Genomic DNA, 24955 nt, shown 5'->3' with positions numbered 1-24955 from the left:
TTAACAACTTCTTCATACAGTGCTGAGCCACTTCCTCATAGATTTTCCAAAGGAGAGTCCTTTGAAAGATTGAAATTTAAGCAAACCAATAGATATATCCATCATTAGCCTTGTAAAGATCATGACACTCCTTTCCTCTTCTCCTTAAAAGATTGTTCCAGATCTACCCTGACAGGAAAAGCATACAAACTGGTTCTAAAGGTCTCTCGTATTTGGAGAATGTGCTTTTCCATATACTCCAAAGCACAGAGGTGAAGCAACAGCTATTCTGGAGAGCATGATCTGTGTTCATCTAAATGCTTTCAGGTAGCCAAATAACATTAATTACAAACAGCTCCCTTAGCAGTAGCCAGGTGCTGACTGCACACAGCACAGCAGCCAGGACCCATGGAAGTTGCCACATCAGTCTGAAATCACAATTGTAAAGGCAGACGCAGAATTTGGTGCGATGCAGAAATGCATTTTGCCAGCCAGGAAGATGTCACTTTTGAGATCATCAAAATGAAGGCATGAAAGCACAGTGTTAAACCTATGATATTATCTTCAAGCAGTGGTTCTCTGTTACACTGTGCAAGTTAGTTACAATCAGAGTATCAGCATACCCAACTACATCCCTGGAGCCACTTTCACACCCAGACTTACAGCAGTATCCAAAGGAACTTGTTATTTATTGACAAATCTGTTTCAATATTTCACATCACTTGGCCTTAAGACATTCACATGCTAAGCTGCTAAACCAATTTAATTTACCTTTGCAAAATGATTTCCAGTTACCCAGTGTAATGCCTGAGGGCATACTGAAATCTCAGGAGACAAGTATTTTTCAGAGTATCTGCCTTCTAATGACACAACATGCCTGTATTTTTATTTTAGTGTCACCACTTTTGAGGTGAGAGAAGAAAAAAAAAATGTGTAAAATAAAGAATTAAATCTGGCATGTAGCTTAGAGAACACAGAATAAGGGCTATTTAAAACTCTGCACGGCAGTTGATATGCGGGAGTCTACCACCCTGTTTATGTGCTTTAATTGTTGTATTTAATATGTGCTCTGCTTTCTGCTAGAAAAGATAGCATTTTACAGACCTTTAAATAGTGACATTCCCACCAAGGGAATACAAATTTCTTGCTTTTAGTGTTTTGGGTTTTTTTAAATCCTTGAATCAGACAGCATACATTACACCCGAAGAGCTGAGGGAAATAAGGATCTCTGCAACACTGCCATGAGAAGCACGTCTGATCCAACAGCCCTGGACAGAATTACCCTGAAAACTGAACATGTTCACCTGTCTTCTGCAGACAGATGAAGGATGTGATCAAGGCCAGCCCTGATCCAAAAGCTGCATAGTCACATCAGCACAATACCACCTCCTGCTGAAGCAGGTTTGGCTTCTTAGCTACAGTAGCAGGCTGCCCAAAGGTACAGGTACACAGCTTCTGATTCAGAACTGACCTGTCTTTCTGTGAACACAGACCACAAGCAGGGAGAACCCGCATCTATCTGCAAAGAAACAGAAAGATTTTTTTTTTGCTTAGAAGAGGCAGAAGAGCATTGCTGTCTACATATGTGGATAAGGAATCAGTTAAACAACAGGATATTGTGGAACATCATCTACAAGGAAACTGAACAAGTTTAAGCTGAAAAGTAGAAGAATGCTTTTTCCATTACAGCAATGAGATACTGGAACAGCCTCTTAAAAAAAAAAAAAAAAGCTAAGCTGATAAATTTGGTTCACTTACAGAAAGGGTTTTATAACACAGTTGGGCTGATAGACACAAGAATCCAGGGGACAGCTCTGTGCTCTTTCAAACAGATTGAAATCCCAACAACACTCTGGTGCGACACCCCAGAGGGAAACACATTGTGCTCTTGGAAAACTCAGACAAAAAATCAGGTCTGAAATATGAGGCTGAAGTTCAACTTTGGAATATAAACCCTAGGTATCTCATATTTCTTACCTAATCTCTATTCTCTCCAGGCAACTGATGGGAGTCTTCTAACATCCATAATAATTTTCTTGTCAAGAGTTTTAATCAATGAAAGATAACTCTAACCTTGGTAGACCTTTTTTGCATGTTATTCCATTTTCCACTTATTCCAGTATACTTGATAGTTACTTCCTTCAAAATGGATTCTAAAGTTTTGCATGCTAGACCAGACTACAAATTCTGTATTTCTTAAATACCAATTATTTTCTATTTTCAATTGCTTCTTTATCATCATTCATTTACCTAAAATTCACAATAGTAAACCTGTGAAGTAATATTTTACATTAAGTTCAGAATTCTGGGCTGAATATTTATTTCAAAATTCCCACCTATCCTTTTTTGTTTGCTCTCCTGGTTGCTGTGTTTAATTTTTAAGGAAGAATTAAGAACTTAATATCATTTGAAAATTCAGAGATCTTGAGCAAGTGTCTTGCAAATCTGTCACCTCTCACAAGAATTTTGTCCAGATATTAAATTCTGATTTACCTTGCACACATTTTTCATTATTTTAGTGAATATATTTAACCTTTATTTACACTGTTTTGGAGCCATAGTTTCTATTTCTCAGACTTTAAAATGACTGAGAGAAATCCTGTTCTTCACATTGTCCATTGTGAGGGTTCTATGAGCAATTTTATTCTCCACCAACTCAGCTGACCAAAAAAACACCAAGCTGTTTATCCCAACTTGCAAGAGGTACTGTCTTCTTCACATGGCCTACCTGAATCAGCGTCTCCAGCTCTAGCTGAGTTACACAAACATGCTCCCGAAGAAAGTCAGCCTTCTCTAGTGCGATCGTGTTCTTCTGCCTGCTTTCAAAGGGCTGCTCCAGGGCACGGAAGACAAGTCCTCCTGTCACCAGGTAAACTACCACAACAACAAAGACAGCCACCACTGTTTTCCACTTCATGACTGTCTGAAGGCCTTGAGAAGGGGCTTCCATGGTAGCAACAACAGCAGCTCGGGATGAAATGGAGAGTCGTGGAGCTGGGTTATGCCCGATAGCTTTGGGCTCAGGTTCACAAGCTGGCACTGGTGAGGGAACAGCCACTGAAACACAAAGTAAAAAAATCGTATTCAAAATCAAATCCCTAAGGGTATAACCTTGATCTTCCTAAACAGCTTTCCTAAACACCATTTTCAAGACTCTTGCATAAACCATGTTATTCACATAGATGTGATCCTTCTCATCTGGAAGGCTCCATGTGTGTTTTGTCCAAGTTACCTCAGGGGTTTGCTTCACCCATTACCTCTAGAACGAGACAGTTGCATACACAAAAATTTGAGAAGGATGCAGAAAACCATTTACCCAGTAAAAACATGAAATTTGTCTAGTTAGTATATTAATCACACAAGATGTTATTTGGTGAGGGACCTGGCAGTGATTTTTGTCCTTAAATTATTATACTAACAGTATTAGCAGTGCTAAGAAACTGAACTGTTAATAAATAATCAGCGATCACTACTTGGTCTGGTATTGACAGAAACTGAAGATGCTTTGCAAAGCACAATGCTCTTTGGCTTGCCAACATAAACAGGCCCATATTATTTATATGCATTCATAAAATCAACACTTCTGACAATATTCGTAAAGCATGGAAACTTCACAAATTTTAGCATAAATCATTCTTCAGCCAAAACATAATAGATACGTCAGGTCAAAATCACCCACATGCTGAGCACAATGGTGGACCTTCCAGTTTAGGAATAAGACACTGTATAGCCCACAAGACCTTAGCAGTACATCAGAGCTAATAAACATCGACTTCCAGCCAGACTTATTAGCCCGACCACTGTGTCAAGCTGCCAGGGCATCCTAATCAAAGCTGGCTCACCTCCAACTAACTGAGGTGTCTCAGCATCACACTTCCCCGCTTTCTGTTCCAGAGCTAACAATGGCAGGATGAGGCCAGGTTCCTCAGCATCCACTGATAAAATGATACCACATGCAAGCTTTACAGATTTTGGATTAATTTTAACGGAAATTCATGCTGTATTCTTACCATGGTGCAGCTGTCGCTGATGTGTAATTTCTTTGAAAATGAATTGATTTATTTCATATCAGACCTAAATCAGATTGCAGTTAAAATAGCCACTTTAGCTGCATTCTCTGATTTTATTCCCAAAGTGTCCATGCTGTTTTTCTCAGAAAGTAAAGCAAGAAGGATTTACAACATCTGACCAGAGTGGCATCAAAAACTGATTCTAAACTATTTAACATATAACATAATTATACCTTGAGTTTGAAGTGGGCTACAACTCTTTCCCAATAGAAACTGGTTTATGATACTGAATAATTTAAGAACTCAGCTGTTTACTACAGTCACGTTTTCCCAGAAGCGATATATGTCTGAAGCACTGTGCTGAGGACAGAGCTTCCAGCTTACTTGCTGGACAATTACAGTTGCTTTACAGTTAATATTTCTATTCATATGTGAATTGAAGGCTAAGATTCTAAATGGATTGGAAAGGATCCAAGATCAGAGAAGAAGCCTCTGTGGTTGATCCCCTTTGCATGTATTTCTTTCGCAGGATTCAGCACAGAATTAGACTGAAGCCACATATACTTATGCATTCATAAATCCAGCAGCTGGCCTTAAGTTTAATACATGAGTTGACCAAAAATGAAACTGGACATTTCATCTCCCATTTTAATGGGTCCATCCAAGGAAGACAAAAAAGTACTCTCAGCTCAAGTAAAAAGATTCTTTGATGGGCATCTGAAAGTAAGTACCAGTAATTTTTCCCAAAATCCTAAATAAGCACCAGTAATTTTTCCCGAATCCTCATAATACGATGGGAGTTTTTTCAAGAAAGGAAATTATGCTTTCTTCAAACATTTGCATTGTCAAGCACTCAAAATTTCCCATGAAGTCTTCCTTATGTTTGTGTTAAAATTCGGAGCTTAGTTTGAATTATAAAGTAATCTTATCATGCAGGCCAGTTTCACTGATAAAATTCATGAGTAAATTATCCTCCTTCCAGCTTTAACAAGATCCTCCATTGGGTTATCTCCACTTATACATTCTTCCTGTAGCACTACTTAATAAGGCAGCATTGTCTCCCGAAGTAATTTACAAATATGATATTTTGTCAAGTGTATGAAGTTCCAAAACAGAGACCTGGAGCATCAAGTCTCAGAACTGTGTGTGGGATGCTAGCCAAGTAAACTAGAGCTTCCCTGAACCATACGCTAAAAGTAGGTGGATCTACCTTCTTAAAACAGGTTGTAAAGGACTGGGGTATGAAGGGACTCCACTGGCCACAGTTGTTTTAACATCTTAGCAGGAGCCTCATTTATTTAATTTTCACTGGACTGAGTATTCTAACTGTCTGAGTTTCCCCTACCCACATCTCTGCTGAAATGGACACACACTGAAGTTAACATCAAAAGGTTTCCAGATTGAACTGTGTAGAAAGACAGGAAAATGAGCAGCCCACCAGTGAATAACATACAATCTTGCACTCCAGACTGTGGCTTGTCTCCAGACAGAAGTTCATAGGGAAAATGGACGTCTAACATTTACTTCCAATTTCATAGCATTCCCACAGAATCCGCAGTCATTTCAGCTACTGGCTGCTTGGGTTAACATAGCAGGGCTATGCCTGGAAAAGAGAAATGCTAGAGGAAGAGCTAAGGCAATCAGTGTATCAAGCTTTCAGCCATATGAACTGAATACACCACTAAGAAAATGCATGCACATTCATGGATGAAGGGAATTTTTATGTCCAACAGGAAGCAGATAGTTGCTATATGCATGATGGAAGTAATGACACGTGGAAGTTTCTGTTCATGTGTAACAAAAAAAAAAAAATCATTAAGCCATTTAAATTTTGCATTATGAGGACAGGGCTAATCATTTCCACCACCTGCTTTTCTTGCTATTACAGCCCCCTGCCAACCCCCATTCTTCATCTCTGTCACTTTTTTTTTTAACAGGTTTTGTAAAGTAGCGAGCATCCATTTAACCAACACAATGAATGTTGGATTTTTACACACTGGGCACTCAAAAATCTGATGCTGGTTTAGAAAGTCTGGCTTTTACAGCAAAATTCCCAGTAGACAATGATTGTGTCTGCCTTTGTGTTTGTGCAGCATCTTTGCATGATGTGGTCTAATTAACAGGTGACATTTCAGCTGTGATCAAGAAATGGAAGAAAAACCCTGCCTGCAGGCTACCATTACATATTGGGCAGAACACTAGTATCCCTGTGGCTGTTGTTCTGGATTGAGGCATAATAATATGCACTGCTGCCTGGGGACCACGGGATCCATACAACCATGGATCAAGAAAACTGCTGGCAGCAGTGACATGTTTTACACTGATTTGGCCCTGGTCCCTCTGCGTATTCCCAAAGGTGTTCAACCACACTTGAGCAATGAAAGTCATCATGAGCCTGCCACACAAGGGGAATTTCATCCTACTCTTTGTACAGCGTTTTGCTGCAAACTGCCATTGAAGTGAGAAGAATTATTACTACATTTACTGTTCATGAAAGCAAAGCTTGACATATTGTTTGTTTGGGGAGTGCATAGAGTGCCTCCAAGCATACAGCTTTTCACTGCAGCAGTACCCCACTGGTTAAACCTAACATTGTTTTCCCTGTAGTGGATTCTCTAATGAAGTATTAGCACTGCTGACTTCAGCAACATCTCAGCAGTCTGCTGCAAATTTAGTCATCAGTGGCAAGGCATCCAACACAGTACAGAGACAGGTAAAGGCAGAAGTGCAATATACATTAAATCAGGAAGACCGAATGTGCTGTTAGAAAGTAGCACTGATTTCTCCCAATTACTCCCAAACTGCTCTTTTCCCAGAGTAAGGCAGGGAGAAGGGAGGAGTACGTTATGCTACAAAACAACATAAGGAATAAAGTCACTGTGTTCTTCCAATTATAGGATAATGCTAGTTAAACAGAGTAAAAAATCTTTTGAGATCTCTCTGCTGATGGGGAGAGAAATGTCAGCTCAAAATCAGGATTCCTGGTAAGTTTCCAAAAAAAATCTACATAATTTTGTTTCATCAGTTATAATTGAAACATGCTAATTAATTGCTCTTGGAATACCCCAACTGCTTAATTGATTTGGAACACAGTATTACAAGAAAACAAAAAACTCTGCTGTCTTATAATGTGTCTTTCATTTTTCTTCATTAGAAAACTACTGTTTAGGCAAAAAATTAAAAAAAAAAATCTTAACCAGCCTAAACTGGAACATGATAGAAATTAAGAAAGCAGTATGGTCTGCATCAAGGTCTCTCTTTCTCTAGAAAGACCTTCCCAACTATGAAAGTCTTCACAGTCAATAAAGGAGAAAGAGATGTGTCAAGAGCTGTAGGAGATGTTCTCATGCAACCTGTGTGAGTTTTGGAAGTGATCGTAGTGGAGCAGATATTTCCCTCCAGCCTATGGAGAGGACCACACCAGAGCACATATCCATAGTACATCACATGGAAGACACCAGACTAGAGCAGGCTGATACTGCCTGAAAAACAGCTGCCTGTGAAAAGACCATGCTGGAGTAGCTTTATCCTAAAGGACTGCAGCCCATGCTGGAGCAAGGCAAAAACCTGAGGAGAAAGGTGTGGTCCAGAGGAACTGTTCCAAACTCACCCCAGTCCCTCACTTGCCATCCCCCTGCACTATGTGGGGTGGAGAAGAGCAGTCAGGAATGAAGTTTCCCCTACAAAAAAAAAAAAAAAAAGGAGGGGGGAGGTATTTTAACCTTTGTCTTCGTTTCTCACCATACAAATCTGTTTTAATTGGCAACAAATTAATTTCCCCCAAGTCAAGCCTGTTTTGCTTATGATGATAATTATGAAGTGATCTTCCTGCCTTTATACTGACCCACAAAGTTTTCCATCTTATTTTCTCTCCCTCTCCTCTAAAGGAGTAAAAGAGTGGCTGGGTGAGCATCTGACAGACAGACACGGTCAACCCACCACAGACAGTTTGCACAGGGGCACTAAAGATGAGGACACAGCTCAGACTGTATTGTCCAGCACTGTCTTTCCTGAGTCTCACCAGTCACAGAGTGAATTGGTGAAAAAGTTATCAGTCCATTACAGACATGCCCTGAGAATATAAGTGCACAGATCAGGACTTAACTATAGTGACGAACATGAGTTAGCTACAGAGAGAGCAAGCAGCCTTCCAATAATAATGTCTTTTTGTCACTCTTTACTGGAAAATTCATTTGTGCTTTTGAGTGGATTTGATGTCTAGTTTTTCTCATCTTTCATTCTCATTTTTCCTTCCCAAACATCAGCATTCCATTTCACTCATTTTCTATACAGATTTAAGAAAATGTATTTTAGCAGCATTATTTTCATATAAAGCTAAATGTCCAATTCACTACATATTTCATGCTGGCAAGAAGCACATATGCTGTTAACCAATGAAGGAAATGTAACAATACAATGTGATACCTCTGGCTGACAGTTTTTAAAAAATTTAAAAGTTTGCTTGTTACATGGCTAGAAATTGGGTGCTGGGTAAATTTGCCTGTTGGATTACTTATTACTCTAGTTGTGATTAGTTTAACAAATGTGTAAACGATTAAAAAGTCTATGCAATTACCATTCCCCTGAGCTATCTCATGTCCCTTTTCTTTGTTTTCAATTGATTTTGTGAGGCTTTTGAAAGACTTTCTAGTATTCTATCATTTCATTTTAGCAATTCTGAACCTCGTTCCACTTAAAAGATTTTTTAAAAAGTATGTACAAGTTAATTAAATTTGAGTCAAGAAAGAATAGTGAGAAAGAGAGAAGTGTCTGAATACCATTGTTATATTTATCATATTTCTTAGAGACACTGCCATTTCTAGTTGTAAATTCTTTAATGCACAGAAGAATGGCAGTTCAAATATCCATCTCACAAAGAGCTTTCAAAGCAGGGAAATGAAAAACTCACAACAGCTGCTTAGGAAAACAAAAAGTCTGCAGGACTAAAATCTCAGTGCTGTTAACCATATTAAAAAAAATACAAAAACCAGAAAATCACACTATGCCAACAAATCTAACCCTAAACCAATTTTGTATATGTCCTCATTAATAGTTATAATTATTTATTTTATAGAGAACAAACTCTTTAGAACAGGGGCTCTAACATCAGCAATGCTTAGAAGAGGAGTGCACCTGCCTTGAATATACTACAAAAAAAATAATTACCATGTATCACTGTCTTTCAAATCATTCTGGAAAAATCTGGTGCTGCACAACAACAATTTCCCTTAACCTTTCATGTGAGGAATTCAAAAGCATTTTTAGTCTCCGTTTTGCAGACTGATCCAGTTTTCATTAGGATTTGCACAGAAACCAGGTTCACTCCAAGCTCAGCACTATGGCAACTTTCTTAGTGTAGTGCTGAGCTTTTGTCTGTAGGCCTAGTCACTTAGCAGGATGTATTTGGTTCAAAACAGTGCTATACCAGAGAGGCTCAAGTTTGCAGTTTCCTTAACTGGCCTAGTTTGGACAGCAGTATTCAGTATTTGGACATGCTGAATACCACTGTGTAGGTATAGCCTAGACAAAAGAGAAATTGTTTTACCAAGACCACACAACAAACAACAGACTGGAATAGAAATCCACTCTCCCAGAATTGTGTGTTTTAAGACCAATCCAAAAAGAGCCACTCCTATTTTGGACACCTACATTTTATTTCTTTAATTTCATTCCCATTTTTGGCTTCTGCCCAGTCTTTCAAATGACTGCTTATAGTTAGCAACCAGTGAAAATGAAGACATGTTTTTCTTTCTTCAAGCTAATAGAAAAGGGAAACAAACTCTGAGCAGCACAGAAAAGGCTGCTCTATTCAACAACTTTCTCTGCTTCACTTATCACCAGAATATTGAATGCTGACTAAGAACTAACATACTTCATTGTAGCTGAGTGCTATGAGTACAGGAACATAGGAGAGAACGAGTTAGCTAACTACAGGAGGCAGACACTGGGTCTGTTGTTAGAGTATTGAAAAATATCAGTTTCTCCCTTCTATCAGTTTTGATTGATCTCTTATCCTAGTTTGAACCCCAGTAAATAAAACTCCACCACGTATTCAAATGTCATTTTTCCATGACACAAAATGATTATCAGTGGAGTCATCTTTTCAACACTCCACTTAGATTTTCACTGTAACTTTCCAAAATATGACCTTAATATAAATGAAAACGGTGTTTGGATTGAGTATCAAAATGTGGACTGTAGCCTCAAAAATTAAGGCACTGACTAACTGGAAAAAAAAAGGATGAATTCTTCCCTAGATCCCTTAAGAATAGGGCAAGAAATTACTGATCAGTCTGTACCAAGGAGGTAGGAGTTTTTTACATTAGGAAACTGTCTAGCTACAAGGATAGCTGAGCATGGGAACAGACACCAGGATATTGAAATCTCCTTCATTGAAAATGTCTAAGAACAGAGCATAAAATCATCTGCCAGAATTCATTTAGGTCAATCTGTGCCCTGCATACTCCTATAGATCCAAGAAGAAAAGCTATCAGTGAAGGATAACAAAGAAAAACAGCCTGATGTTGCAGGGTTGTATTCATCATCCAGGATCTGTAAACAAACTAGTGAAATGTTAAGGGCATATAGATATAAAAAAAAAAAATCCTAAATCATTCATATTCTAGTCCTCATTCAAAACAAGAAAATGTTCTTGAAATCCTATCACTCTCCTTCTGTGTAAGATAGTCAAACACATCTCAATGTTCCTCTTTGCATCGGTTGTGTGAAATCTGCAATAATCTTTCATTACTATTTTAATATCTCAAAGCATTTCACAAATAATAGATAAATCCATGTGACACTAAGGGAAAACAATACTGTATGTGTTCACAGTTTGTCTCATGTCAACACTGCCACAGAGACGTTAGCAAATTAATTAAACTCAAGAGTAATTTCAAATGCTGATTAAAACAAGGTCTTAGTCATATATGCATCAAGCAGGTACAACGATTTGTCATCAATGAATTAGCAAGTCTTCAAGCCCTTTCAGGAGACATGCTCTTTTCCACCATACATTACAAAATACTGGTCTGTCTGTTACAAGATTAATAGACAGCCATAAATCAGACTTCTTTCCTCTGTTGGTTATAGAGAAAAAATATGACACCCATGTGTAAGCTGCTCTTGCTGATTATTTACAAGAACTTCCAGATTCTGACCCAGCTGCTCTGCTGTCAGAACTGCAGTCAGAGTATTCCCGCAAACCTAAAATGGACTGCCCAAGAGTTACTCTCTTGCAATCAGCCTGAGAGCTCCTACTTACTGAAGCTATGCAAATAGCAGGGAAACAACAGGAAGCCTAAGGCTAGCTTGCGCAGGTATCATCCAGAACTTATTCACTGACGTTAAAAAAAACTGCAAAAGTCACGGTCATGGGATTCTGGGATACTTTCCCCTCCCTCCTCCCTCTCCCAGGCAATGCACTTTTCTAAGGCACATGTGACAGCTCACTGGTTGAAAGAATGGATGTGCTAAGGCAGAATGTGAACTCCAGGAACAGCTGAAAGCTCCTTCACATTTTTTTCTTTCTGGTTTGGCTTCAGGACAACAGTCCTCGAGGGGATCCTAGCTAACACTTATTGGCAACAACATGAAGATGCACTGCTACTGACACCATTTGTGGCACTACTTACAGAGCTGCCAAGTCCAGACGAATACTTGAGGGAGATATGTCTTGTGCTCGAGTGAGACTGTACACTGCTGGAGGGCAGTTCGAATTTTGTCTCCCCTGCTTTGCTTTCTCTCTCTCCTGACCTCTCTTCCACTCTGCCCTCCTCCAAATCCATCCATCTGCTCTTGTCCCTCACTTCTCTCCAACCGTGCTGGCAGCATGGGAGGTAGCATACTCATAACTCCCTGCTCAGTTCCTCTTCTCAGTTCTTGGCACTCAGCTACACTCCCCATTGCCCCTGACACTTGAGCCCAAAGGAAGGACTCATGTGACAGGACTTATCAATGAATTTCAGGTATTGGAAAACGGAAAGCAGACTAGAAGTGCGTTGCAGCGAGGAGCAGGAAGAGTTGAGGGGATTAGAAGTGATTTACAGGGGCAAGTCCCAAATAAGGAGCCCTCCTGCTTCAACATTGGTGACTGCGTTTGTTCCAACACACTCACTGGCAGCAGTGCTATCCTCAGGTTTATGAAGCTATTTATAGAGAAACTGAATACACACAAATCCATGAAAAAGTCTGTCCTTTCCCTTTCTGAAATAAGACTAAAACCAATAGATCACTGCTAAAACCTGTTTCCCTAGTATTAGATCAGTATTTCTTGCTCTTGCTAAAATTCAGAGTTCTAGTACATGCAGGTCTCTGCTCTGATAAGAGCCAAATAGGAAGCAAGTGCTTCTGGCTCAAGATCTTGGGGTATAGAGATGACACTCTGAAATAAGAGTTCCTTTCGGAAGAGATGGAGATACCATTGTTTTTCCTTATTAGGTAATATGGAGAAAAACTGCTTTCTTGTCAGTATGTCATAAGCCTCAAGTACAAGCACCACGGAATAAATAGCTCCTCTCTGGTTCTCTGCAGCCATCACCATTCAATGAACAACAGGTGGAAGCTGTGATGCTGCTGCTTATCCATAACCTTCATTCAAAGACTCAAAAAAAAAGAAAATGTCATTGCACCATGACATGCCATTGGATGAAACAAGTTGATTATTTTTCCTCACCAAGGAAGTGTCCCATGATTTCAGTAACATATAGGAAGATTCTGAATTTCCTGCCATAGGTATTCTGCCTCAATGTGCTCATAGGATGGCGTAGGGTCAGGGTTTTAGCTGTCTTTCTGCTAGAGCTGCTGGACTGGGATATTCCAAATATGCTGCCTCAAGGATTCACAAAAGAAATTCAGCCAGTGGTGTCATGGCCAGACCAGCCACTGAAGAAAACCAAGGTCTTGCAACTTAGCATAAAAAGGTCTGTGCGCAAAAGGAAGAACATTCTTACTGACAGAAACCTAGTGGTAAGACAAATAAATGAAGGAGACAAACAACAAAGCAAAGTTTCATGCTGGCCTTTCTAGCAGGAAGCTATCTAATTTACATTTGAAATGTGACTGCTGCTGGCCGGCTGCCAGGGATACAGCCTAATACTGGAGTGAAAGAATTTCTTGATCACCTCAGTCATGCAAAGGGGACTTTAGCAGCACCACTGACCCTAGTATAGACTGAAACTGTGAGACGTCAATACATCGCTCAGCTGAGGCGGTACATTATCTCCTGCAGGACTCTCTTCAGTTAACAGCCAAGGAACAGATCTTTCACATATGAGTAAGGCCAGAAAAACACATACAATGCAACCTCTAGCCCCAGAGTAAGAACAGAGTCAGCACTAATTGTTCTCCTCCATATATTTTTGGGGGCATCCTTATGGATGTATCTGCACACTACTGACCATACCTACAGAGCTTATACTGATGCTCTTCTGTAAAAAATAATTTCTGCATTAGTCTAGTGCTATCTTCCCCAGTCTGGCTAATGATTGGAATCTACAGAAAAATACTTTAAATTCAAGCAAATCTCATTAATGATCCATCTCTTCAATTAAGTGATAATTTCACAAATTTTCTGTGCAACAGCAATAGAAGTGGAACTTACATCATGTGGTAATGGTCAGAAATCTGGTAAGTACATCAATTGGGCTATTTTTTAGTTCACCAAAGCTATACTATTTGTATAGCCTGAGGATCCAGTCTATTTAGTGATCTTAAGTTCTTTTTCGCAGTAACAGTCTTAGTTAAAGTGAGCAAAAGCTTTTTAATACTTTGAAAACCTATTCTGGAACACAACAAAGAATACGTATAAGACAGCTATTATGAAATTACTCTATGCAGAAAAGATTTTTCACAAGGAAGAGAAACTTGTTGTTTGAAATGCACTTGTTTATCATATCCATTTTTATTTTCTCTTAGTCTAAATTCTTTACAACATATATATTTTTCTTTTACATTCTTGGTGTTTAAGTTGCACAAATAAAGCTGCCACTTTTAGAATTATTTACCTGTCCAGTCTGCTTGTAAGACAATTATTAGAAAGTGACCGAGAGTCAAAGAGAGCTCAGGTAAGCAAAAAGAAGGTTAGAGAAACTTTAGACCCATTATGCTGCTCACAGCAGTGTATAATAAACAAAACAGATTAACAGTGTCACTGGGAGGCTGGTCAGACACACCGAGCTCCTGGTACAGCAGGATGATTCTGGCTCCACAAAGCTAGCTCCACGTTTGCTATACAGCATATAATTCAGGGTGTCTTAGATGATAAGCGTCTAGTACACAAGTACTACCCATCTAGTACACATGATTTACCCAAGACTTCCCTTACCTTATGCTCAATTTCTATTCAGATAATACTGTAGAAATACAGTTGTCATTTGAACTATGATAAAACTTTATAGCTACACAAAGATGGCATCTGCAGACACAGCAAGGCTTCTATCATCTCGCAATACTTTACAGTGCTGCCACATTGCATCGCTGACATGTAGCTACATGCATTCACAGAAAAGACTTAAGTACGCAGCTGACCCTAAACCAGCCATCTGAAAGTTCTCTGGACTCCACGAAGCATATTTACCTGTATCTCCCCTAACCATAGCAAGCACTTAGAATACCTCTGCATTTCAGATACTGGTTTATATTTAGGTGCTTTGTTCTCCAACTAAGTCATACCAAAATGGTGTAATTCAGCCACCCATCTGTATTGTATAGTATCAAGTGAGGGGTCCTAGGACATCCTAATTGGCCTTAAGCTGTTGCTTCTAGAAGGGTAGAGATCTCTCTTAGGTCCATTATCATATATAACAGGCCTATGCAGATGTCTCAGCTGCCTTACTGTCCTTTAAATGGTAGCAAATGCCTATTTTTAGAAAACAAAATCAACAAATAATGTCTAGTAGCAATGAGAAATTCAGATCACAAGGTTACCTGTCAGTATATCATTGTAACTTAGTAATGAACTCTGCTTCTCATGAAGGCATACCACTTTGGTGCCTGTAGCATCACAAAGAGGTGGCTGTTTTGGTGTTTCTCTAGCTGTCATGATTGTTGTTACTGCATGACCCTTCTTTGTGGGATTCAAACTCAGGAGCCTTAACATTTAAGTGCTCAGTGATGGATCTGAGTTAATCCTAAGGAATATCTTTGAAATGTGTAAACTACTTCTTTTGATTCAGCTGGGCAGTACCTTTTCTTTTATAATCCTTTCATCACAGGTTTTTTTTACATAGTAGCTAGTGACTGCCTTTTGTTTCTTTAAAATTAAAAGCTGAAATCCGAGAGGATAAAAGCCCTGGACAAGCTGTCAGTATGTATTTGCTGTTTTCAAATCATGCCAATATTATTATATTACAGTATTGAGTAAGAGAGAAATAATCCAAGCACCCTTTAACAACACATCACTGAATCTTAAGAATCTCAGTGGCACAAGTTTAAAGTGCTAAAATCCAAAATCCTAATGCAGTAAAGTCAGTAACCTGTTGGTTTTTCTTCCTAAGGAAGAAAAGATGAGTCAGTGCTGTCGAGATATGAACATATGGCTCTAACAGATCTAGGTACAAAAAGCCTGATGTTTAAAGCAATACAACAATCCTGTAGGACAGTGATACCAAAATAACGTCTATTGCTTTGTAAGAAGATGGGTTTTAGGGTCTTAATATTTGCTATCCCCTACTGGTTAAATGGTCTATTGTCTTTGTGACTTCAGTCTGTTGGGTTATTAGAAAGAGAACAGAGGTAATTAAACATCTACGGCATGCATCTCTTTGGGGCAGAACTGACAAACCAATGGAAAAAACACAAGCCTATCCTCAAGTGAAGGACTAGACAAATAAACAGATCATCATCTGTGAAAGATATGAAGATATTTTGTAATATATCCATAAGATTATTTATACTGTGTGTTAGTTTTGTTCACAGAGGAGGACCCTGATACACGCCTGAGGAACCAATGGAGACTGTAAAGATATTAACATAAAGATATTTAATATTTTTTTAAATATACCCTAGGTTATGTGCATACTTCTAAAAAGTAGAGCATTTTCAGTCTTACCACAGTTACACTTTTCATTTTGTATTTTCTGCACTTCTGACAACAGATCTGATCCTGTCACACTTTGGGTCTATTTTTTTTAATCTACACTACCTCAAGCAGCTTTCCTTTTTCTCTCCTTGTTAGTTCTTTATTTCTTTTCAAATGTCCTCCAAAATTTCAAACTACAAACTCAAACAAAATGCTATGTCTGGACTATTGCAAAAAAAAAAAAAAAAAAAAAAATTGAATCCACCCAGACTTTGCAGATGATCACTACCCCTATTCACGACTCCGGATCCTAAGTGCAACATGTTTCAATCCCTTTCATGTATTTTATATGTCATGACCTTTGTCACAACTCTCCAGCTTTCAGCAAGATGTTCCCCTTCCATTTTAAAAACAGAAAAATGAAATGAAACCAGGCTTGTGTATTCCCTTCCACCTTTTTTACCCTCTATACAGGTTTTGGTAACAGATTCTCTCACCTTACTGACTTTCATTTCCACTTCCGATACACCCACACATAAGTTTCCGCTTTAACTTCAAAATCTTACCAGTAATCTCCTATGCTTATATTTTGAGACATCTGGAAAACATATAATAATAAAAGCATTTGGCACACTTTGCCAACAATAAGATTTGCAATAGCATAAGAATTGTATTAGCAGTCAAAGTAAATGGTGAAATCTGAATTCTTGGTCTCAGCATTCCCAAAACAAGGAAATATACCTTAAATTTTCTGGTTCAGTAACATAGTATGTTAATGAACTATTCATAGCTCACTTTTGAAAAATCATTTTTTAAAATAATGTTTGATTGTAACTGTGAAAAGCAACCCCGGAAGTATGTTGGGAGAAATAATGGCTCAGGCTAAAAAGGATTGTCACCACCACCCTGAAGTCCAAGGGTATATGATATGTGCTGTTCTCACTTGTTGATTTATCTCACTGCGGTAGCCATTGAGAACTGCATGGCACAGAATTTATGAAAGTCAGTGGGTTCATCTCAGAGCACATTTTCCATTACAGTTAAAATGTTTTTCATAAACAATAGCACAATACATAAACATGTTTTACATAAACAACAGAAGTATAACTGATGTCTCAGGAACTAGAATATGAGCAGCTTCTGTGTGACAAAGGCCAGGTCCCAGGAGGTTTTCAGTTTCTTACAGAAAACAAAAACCAGAGGTACTCCTATAAAAGGGTATTAAAAAGGTAGTATTTAGTCTTTTATAGAATTCTTGTGTAAAGGAAACAATATTCAGCAAAACACAGACTGTTCAGCATTCATATTCTCTGCTTTGGCTTTTGCTATTACACTGAGACTAAAACAAAATAAAGGTTAGGCTTTCCCATCACAGTGGATTCTGTAATACTCTACTTGTTGAAAACTAGTGTGCTTGTTATTCCTTCCTTACCCTGACATCTTCATTGTTCCCTCCCCATTTCACTCCAGGTACTTACCCTATTTACAACACACCTAGAGCCTCCATTCTTCCAGTGATTCCAGGCACCCCTTTGCTTTTAACTCAGTAAAGCCTGCAGGGATAACACAGTTCTCATACTTCAAGAATCTCATGTTGCTCACACTGAAGTAAGTGGTGGAATTCCTAGCTCTGGATTAATTTAAGAGAATGATAATTAAATTGTATCACCAGATACATATATATGCAGTCTTCTGTCTGAAGCTACGTAAATCCAGATAAACACCAAAAAGTGAGCCAAAACCCACCCGATTACAACTGATATCATATATCCTTCTGCCATATTCAACTCCATCATTTCAGGTAGCATCAGTTTCCACATGTTGCCCAAGGGACTTTTTAATCCAAAAGCCTCTTGTACATACATGGCAAAAAATAGCTTTGGCATTCTTAATAATTCTCTCTTAATGTCTCCCACTGCTGACAGTTCTACTGCTTTTACTGTTTTAAGCTTATAGCTTTATGTTGACTTTGATTCTTTTCATTCCCTTTTTCTCACAGTAAAGATGACACCTTAACAATACCCCACCATTCATCTGGAATCCCACTAGAATGCCATCCAGAGGGACTTTGACACAGTTGTAAGGTGGGCTGATGACAGCTTTATGAAGTTTAACCATGAGAAGTGCAAGGTCCTACACCTGGGTCAGAGCAATCCCAGACACAGCTACAGGTTGGGCAGAGAAAAGATTCAGAGCAGCCCTGCAGAGAAGGGGTTGTTGGGGATGTTGGTCGATGAGAAAATGAACATGAGCCGACTTCAGTGAGCGCTCGCAGCCCAGAAAGCCAACCGTATTCTGGCCTGCATCAAAAGAAGTGTGACCAGCAGGTCAAAGGAGGTGATCCTGCCCCTCTACTCTGCTCTCATCAGACCTCACTTGGAGTATTGTGTGCAGTTCTGGTGTCCTCAACATAAAAAGGACATGGAACTGCTGGAACAAGTCCAGAGGAGGGCCACGAGGATGATCAGGGGACTGGAGCACCTCCCGTATGAAGACAGGTTGAGAAAGTTGGAGCTGTTCAGCCTGAAGAGGAGAAGGCTGCATGGAGACCTCATAGCAGCCTTCCAGTATCTGAAGGGGGCCTACAGGGATGCTGGGGAGGGACTATTCATTAGGGACTGTAGTGATAGGACAAGGGGTAACGGGTTAAAACTTAAACAGGGGAAGTTTAGATTGAACATAAGGAAGAAGTTCTTTACTGTAAGGGTGGTGAGGCACTAGAATGGCTTGCCCAGGGAAGTTGTGAGTTCTCCATCCCTGGCAGTATTCAAGGCCAGGTTGGACAGAGCCTTGGGTGACATGGTTTAGTGTGAGGTGTCCCTGCCCATGGCAGGAGGGTTGGAACTAGATGACCTGAAGGTCCTTTCCAACCCTAACTATTCTATGATTCTGTGATTCTATGATCTTTCTTACCTTGACTAGAATTCAGTCTTTCCTCACTATTACTAAGAAAACTGCTGTCCAGTCTCTTCCCTACTACTAATTTTACTTTTCTGAATCCTTAGTTTTTCTATTTCCAGAGCACCCTAAAAACAATCATGAAACCAACATCTCCCTGATGTCTTTTTTCCTCTCCTGATAATTCAGTCATATCTTCCCACCTCTCACCACATTAGAGTCCACGGTGTTCATCAGCCCTCCATACAACCTTCAGTAAAGTTCTGAGCTCTTCATTCTCTTTGATTTTTTTTTTCAAACTCCCCATATCTTCCACCGTACTGTGTTTGGCACTATTGTGCCTGCACGATGCACTGCAGGCAGTGTCTTCCTATTTATCAAATTCCTGTTCTCCTTCAAATCTCTCTAGACTCCTTACAGTTGTTCTGCAACCCATGCCTATTAGGCATAGCAGAGTCCTGATCTATCAGATGGGTCAGTAGCCAATACAGTTTTGTGATACAAGTACCACATGGTCAGTAACCTGCTGATTATGGGTTATTTCCTGGAATTAGGTTTCCTTTTTTTTTTTAATACATTATAGCAGTCTTCTTATACTGAACTACTAAGAAATGAATTACTAGTGCACACTAGAGTATGTCTAGCTCAAACTTACACTCCACTTCTTTTTATACATCTTACTGAAATCAGTGGACAGAAATGAATATCCCTCATTCTACTCATCTATACCGTTATAATCAAGTTTGCCTTCTGCATTTGTCTCTTTGAATGAAAGGACAGAAAAAGCAGGAACTGCAGCATTTTGTAACATTCTGCAGGCAGCATCAGCTTAATTTATACTGAGTAGCTGATTCTGAAGATTTTCCAACAAATAGTCATCAAGGGATAGATGATCTCATCCTGATATCTGCATGAAAGCACTGAGACACTGCTCAGTTGTCCCACTTATAAGTGTCTAGTGCTGCTTGAGGTGTCTCATGTAGAGAAATCTCATGGCAGTTAACCCAGGACCTATGGAAGACTGGAACCCCTCTGGAGTGGCAGCTGAAGAATATCAAAGGTTTCTAGATACCTCTAATGGGAAACTCAATTGAGCCTTCAGTGTCCATAAAGAAGCACAAATAATACAAGTTTCCTCTAGTTGTAAAGTGCAGAGATAACCTTATTTCTTAATTGATGTGATCTGTGGATGATGACAGGCTGTTTTGCTCCTTCCTAATTGCTTTAGCATTTGATTGCGATACATATGCTCTTCTTTCAGTAGATCTTAGATTGCTCTAAACAAGTTAATTATATTTCACAACACACTTGTGCATTAAGGAAGTATTAATATTCCCATTTTTCAGTCCAAGAAAAGGGGAGGAAAAGGAGCCACTGAGAGTGGCTTACTGAAGGATAAACAGTAAATCAGTTCCTCTGAAGAGGCACTCCAGTCTTTCAACTACAGCTTGCATTCCCTATGGACCACTAACTTCTATGCTAAATGTAAGAATGATACTAAATGCAGAATTTTAGGGTTTCAAACTTCAGAAAACCACCCTACACAAATGTATTTGAGAATGGAAGTTACATACAAACTTCAGCATTCCAAAAGGTCTGTGTAGAGATAAACATCTGCCTGGCAAATCAGAAGGCTTTGACAATCCATATCACTGCAATGACAGCAAAAACCTGCAGGCATAAAGGATGGAACAAGACTGAACTCCATTTGCTAGGCAGCAAATGGAGCATCACCAAGATAGACGTCCTTCCCTGAGAAAAAGGCATCTCATCATCAGCCTACAAAACAATTATACTTGGGAATAATTTCTGAGCATACTGGAAACAGTCCCATCTATCCTTCTTTTCTATAAAGAAACAGCCATTTTAAGCAGGTAATTCAGCAGGTAGGAGAAAAAAAAACTATTGCTGTAACTTCCAAATATCTCAGTCAGGATGAGGGACCCACTGTGGTTTAGGTACTGTATAAAAATGTATGTGCAGAGACTATAAGCCAATTCAAGCACAGACAACAGGTGGGTGTAACAAACAGCAGGAGGAATACAGTAGAGAGATGAGAACAATTACAAGAATTAATGTCTTCACATGTTGCTATAAACCCAATCTTATATTCCAAAAGGCGTAAATGGAGAGTTATATGAAGTATGAAACTAAAGATCTGGTCTTTCACTAATTTCTGTTATTATTGCTTTACCTGAATTGCACCAAATGAGAGAAGCAAAAACCAGTGATAGGCAGATCAAATGTTTTATGATTGTGCATATCCAGGCTGATTCCATCAGTAACACAAATGGCAACCTTTGGGTTTTTGGTTGGGGTATTCTTTTTTTTTTGTTTGTTTGCTATTTTGTTTTTTTGTTTAATGTAAGGCCAGGTAGTATAAAACTTGTACCCCTACTCAATGTGTCCAGCTCTCCCTACAACATTCTTGAGGTGCCTGCTTAGGCTTTATACTCATTTTTTACCCCATTCATTCACTGTGTATGACTAGTATGTTTTTTAATCAATACATATGAGATTTTTCACGTAGTTCACATTTGAATGTCAGGGACAAGTCTCAGTGACTTTTGGGATGGAGTTTTATCTTTGTTCATGGGATTACATAGCCTGATTGCCTGGAGTAGTAGTGAGCTTCACTGAAGGAATCTGGACCCTATTTACTTCCAGATTTATGAAATACTTGTATGTCTAGACAACACACTCAGCATTTACAGGGAACACACAGATATATACCTTATACCCAAGACAAACAATGACAGTACACAACAGGATAAAAACACAGCTCAGTCTCCATGCCTTATTCTTTCCATTTTAATGACTGAGTAAACAGCTTCCCATTAGCTGTCTGTCAGGCACCATCCCTCATGTCAGTTCTATTCTTTTAAACCTCTTCTCTCCACAAAGTCTTTCTATGGTATATTGATCTTTGCTGTTCTGAACTGAGAATACCAGTTTTATTCCAGATGAAAGCTACTAGCAGGCTCTAATCTATTTATCTATGTAAACATTTATAGTTCAGTCAGCATTATGGAGTTTGAGCATTAATTCATTTCAATAACTATCATTCTGACCTGGGTTCAAATCAGCATCAGTCCCATGCCAAACCAGCCAGCCATATCCCCACAACAAGGGCCCTGGCATTTAGAAATGTGTATAGTTTCTAGAAAATATTGCCTGGAATAATCAGATCTAAACAGTCTTTGACATACCATAGATCTCACTTACATCACTGGACTGTTAACTTGCTTGCCAGGAACATCAATTGATGTATTTCAAGTACTGTTAGCACAAGTTAGCACAATTCCTACTAGATGAAACTGTGGAAACTGCACGTTCTCTGTCTGATGAATGGAATAGGGCATGATCATACAATACACGTTGAAAAGAAACTGGTATTTGAGCATGAACATTAACTGGACATGAGCTTTGTTTTTAATACTTAGGATGCTGTATCCCTCCACCACCAGCTTTCTACATGTTGATCTTTGTATCTGAGAAAAGCTCCTTCAATTCTTAACTCCAAGGATATCGCATCCAATGAAAAACATCGCATCATTCTTCACATGTACATCCAGAGAACAGACTACATATGTAACTGTAAATCAAATTCATTTTGGGGCTCTAAGTGATCTTGTGTAGATTTTTGCTAACATTTACATCTACAGAAATCTATTTTCATTTCAAAAAGAATGAACTATCATCTTGTCTTCTACCCACATCACTTATTCTTCAGTGGGAATATGTGAGTACAACATCATTGCACTGTTCCTCTATTGGTCAAAGGATTAGGTCTTAGACAACTTTTCCTTACCAATTTGCTTTTTTCCATTTCACCAAATTTTACCTATTTCCTGAGTCCCTCAGAGAATTAGAAACTAATACTTTTTGCGTCCTTCCTTCCCATTAGCATCCTTGTTGCCTGCTTAACGCTGCCAACATACAAAGAGGTAATAAGTGATATAATTCTGCAGTCCTTAGCAGGGATTCAGCTTGTCAGAGAGGAAACCTGCTGGGTTTAAGGTCTTTTAACTACTACAGTACCCTACAGTTTTGGAGACATTAGGAAATTGTGACTGACCACCTGTTGGATCCATATGCTTTGAAGTTGATTGCCAAGCAAAGGAGCTGCATACAGAGTGCCATCAGTACAGCCTCCTGTGTGTCTTCTCAGGGGAAAGGAGGAAAGGGGTTTTTGCATTAAAAGATATTTTGCAACACATAAAATTAATTAAAATGAAGCTACAGCAAATACACATTCAGAAAAGCACCTGTGAAGAGCAAGTTTTTGCCATGCAGAATTTTGACCCTATGATAAGGAATATACTGTTATTAAAATAATCAGATCTCTGTTAGCACTAACATCTATGTGTTCATTGTGAAGCTCAGGGTGGAGGAGACAAATATGATGATTTTAGCCTTCACCTAATTAAAGACGTGGTAAGGTTTAACCTAAAGCTTAATTGTGTACACCTTTCAAACAGATCTGCTGAGCAGAAAGATGTCTGTTCTGCTGTATTCCTTCTACGAAAGGAAAAAACTGTTTCTAACATTTCATTTGGTAACCATGAGGGCATAGAGGATGACAGACAAATTGACCACTAAAACCAAACCTGCAGAATAAAGATGAATAATGAAAGCCTGTGCTATCACTTCATACTTCCTGCAAGTACTGCTGTACAGTGCTTAGCTGCAGCAGTTCTGCTGCAAACCTGAGCATATGGCTTTGAGTTGCTCTGCTCCTGTACTGATGCACAGAAAGATGACACACTAGTATACAAATTACCAGTAGGGTTTTTTTCAGCCACTTTTCTGTAGGTTGCATATGAACCTCCTCCCCATGCCAGGAAAGGAGAGCATTTCATTATGGTTTATTTTAAAACACCATTCAGATCATTTTATTGAAAACCACTGCACTGGCGTAAATCTTTCACCACCACACAAACACACTCCCCAAGACAGACTCCAAACCTAAGTACAGAGTTAATCAAACTATCCACTTGGACTGATCAGTTGTTAGCAGGGCAGAATAAAGAATCTAAAGGTCCCTTTGGGCTCCATTTAATGTGTCTTTTTATACTGTTCACACTACAGATTATATAGAAGCAGCATTTTGCTCCAGTTGCTTGCCAACAAACATTTGCCATGGAGGAGCCCTGAGCAAGTAGTTACATCTGTGTCCACTCCTGTACCACCCATTTAGCAGAGACAATGATCACTAGAAACAACAAAGGAGACACAGATAAAACAAACAATGCTGTGAGCCAGAGACCACAGCCATCCCAGGCAAGTTTCTTATGAAAATACTCAAGAAAAAGGGAGGGGAGAGAGGTATCAAATATAGAACTATAAAACTTACACCTAGAAGAGGTTTTACCCACGCACCCACCCAACTCCACATTTGAGCATTTTCTAGTGCACTGTTAGTATTGAGCAAAAAAGACTGAGCAGTGCACATGGGAACCAGACAATCATCCAATGTCTCCTCCCATTTGGAGTCAAATACTCTCCTACAAGTCACTAGACACAAGGAATAATATAATTGTTATTATTATAGTAATGATAGTAGTACAGAATCACCAACCTTGAGGATCCCAGTTCACCTGTTTTCTTGGAGTCTCGATTGGAAATTTCATCGCTTCCTTTTTGCACAGGGAGAAAAATGAATTAAATAAATTCCCAACCTTCCTGTCTGAATGCTGCAGTCAAACAAATTAATTTCAAATTATAGGGAGCCTGCGCTGTTTGACTGAGGGGAACTGGTGGTTGCCAAGGAAAGAAATACACAAATAAATCAAAGAAGGTGGGGAGGGGCGGGAAGGGGAGTGGAGTGGTGGGGTTTGTACCGGCGAGGTGAGGAGGGGTGCAGGCACCCCAGCAGAGAGAGGAGTGAAGAATGCAGTGAGGACAGAAGAGGGTCTTTGGGGGAGGGGGAGGGGGCGGGGGGGGAGCGGGAACTGAGTGGGGCTGAGCTGGGCAGCGGGTCCTGGGTGCCGCTGGCTCCTGGGGAGGCTCCCACAGCCTAGCCCGGCCCACCGGCAGATGTGTGTGA

General features: G+C 39.3%; 1 protein-coding gene across 1 annotated transcript in view; it reads right to left on the bottom strand.

Annotated features, from left to right (window-relative positions):
• The window catches only part of KCNK10 (potassium two pore domain channel subfamily K member 10), a 57362-nt gene extending 32823 nt beyond the window's left edge, over window positions 1-24539 (bottom strand). The window contains exons 1-2 of the mRNA XM_034062267.1: window positions 24488-24539; window positions 2708-3036 (exon numbers count right to left, since the gene is read on the bottom strand). Coding sequence (XP_033918158.1) covers window positions 2708-3036; window positions 24488-24539 — 381 coding nt within the window. The remainder of the gene's footprint in view (window positions 1-2707; window positions 3037-24487) is intronic.
• Between the last annotated feature and the right edge of the window lie 416 nt (window positions 24540-24955).

This window comes from Melopsittacus undulatus, chromosome 4 (genome assembly GCF_012275295.1).
Source record: "Melopsittacus undulatus isolate bMelUnd1 chromosome 4, bMelUnd1.mat.Z, whole genome shotgun sequence".
Taxonomy (NCBI): domain Eukaryota; kingdom Metazoa; phylum Chordata; class Aves; order Psittaciformes; family Psittaculidae; genus Melopsittacus; species Melopsittacus undulatus.
This window is presented reverse-complemented; position numbering and strand designations above follow the sequence as displayed.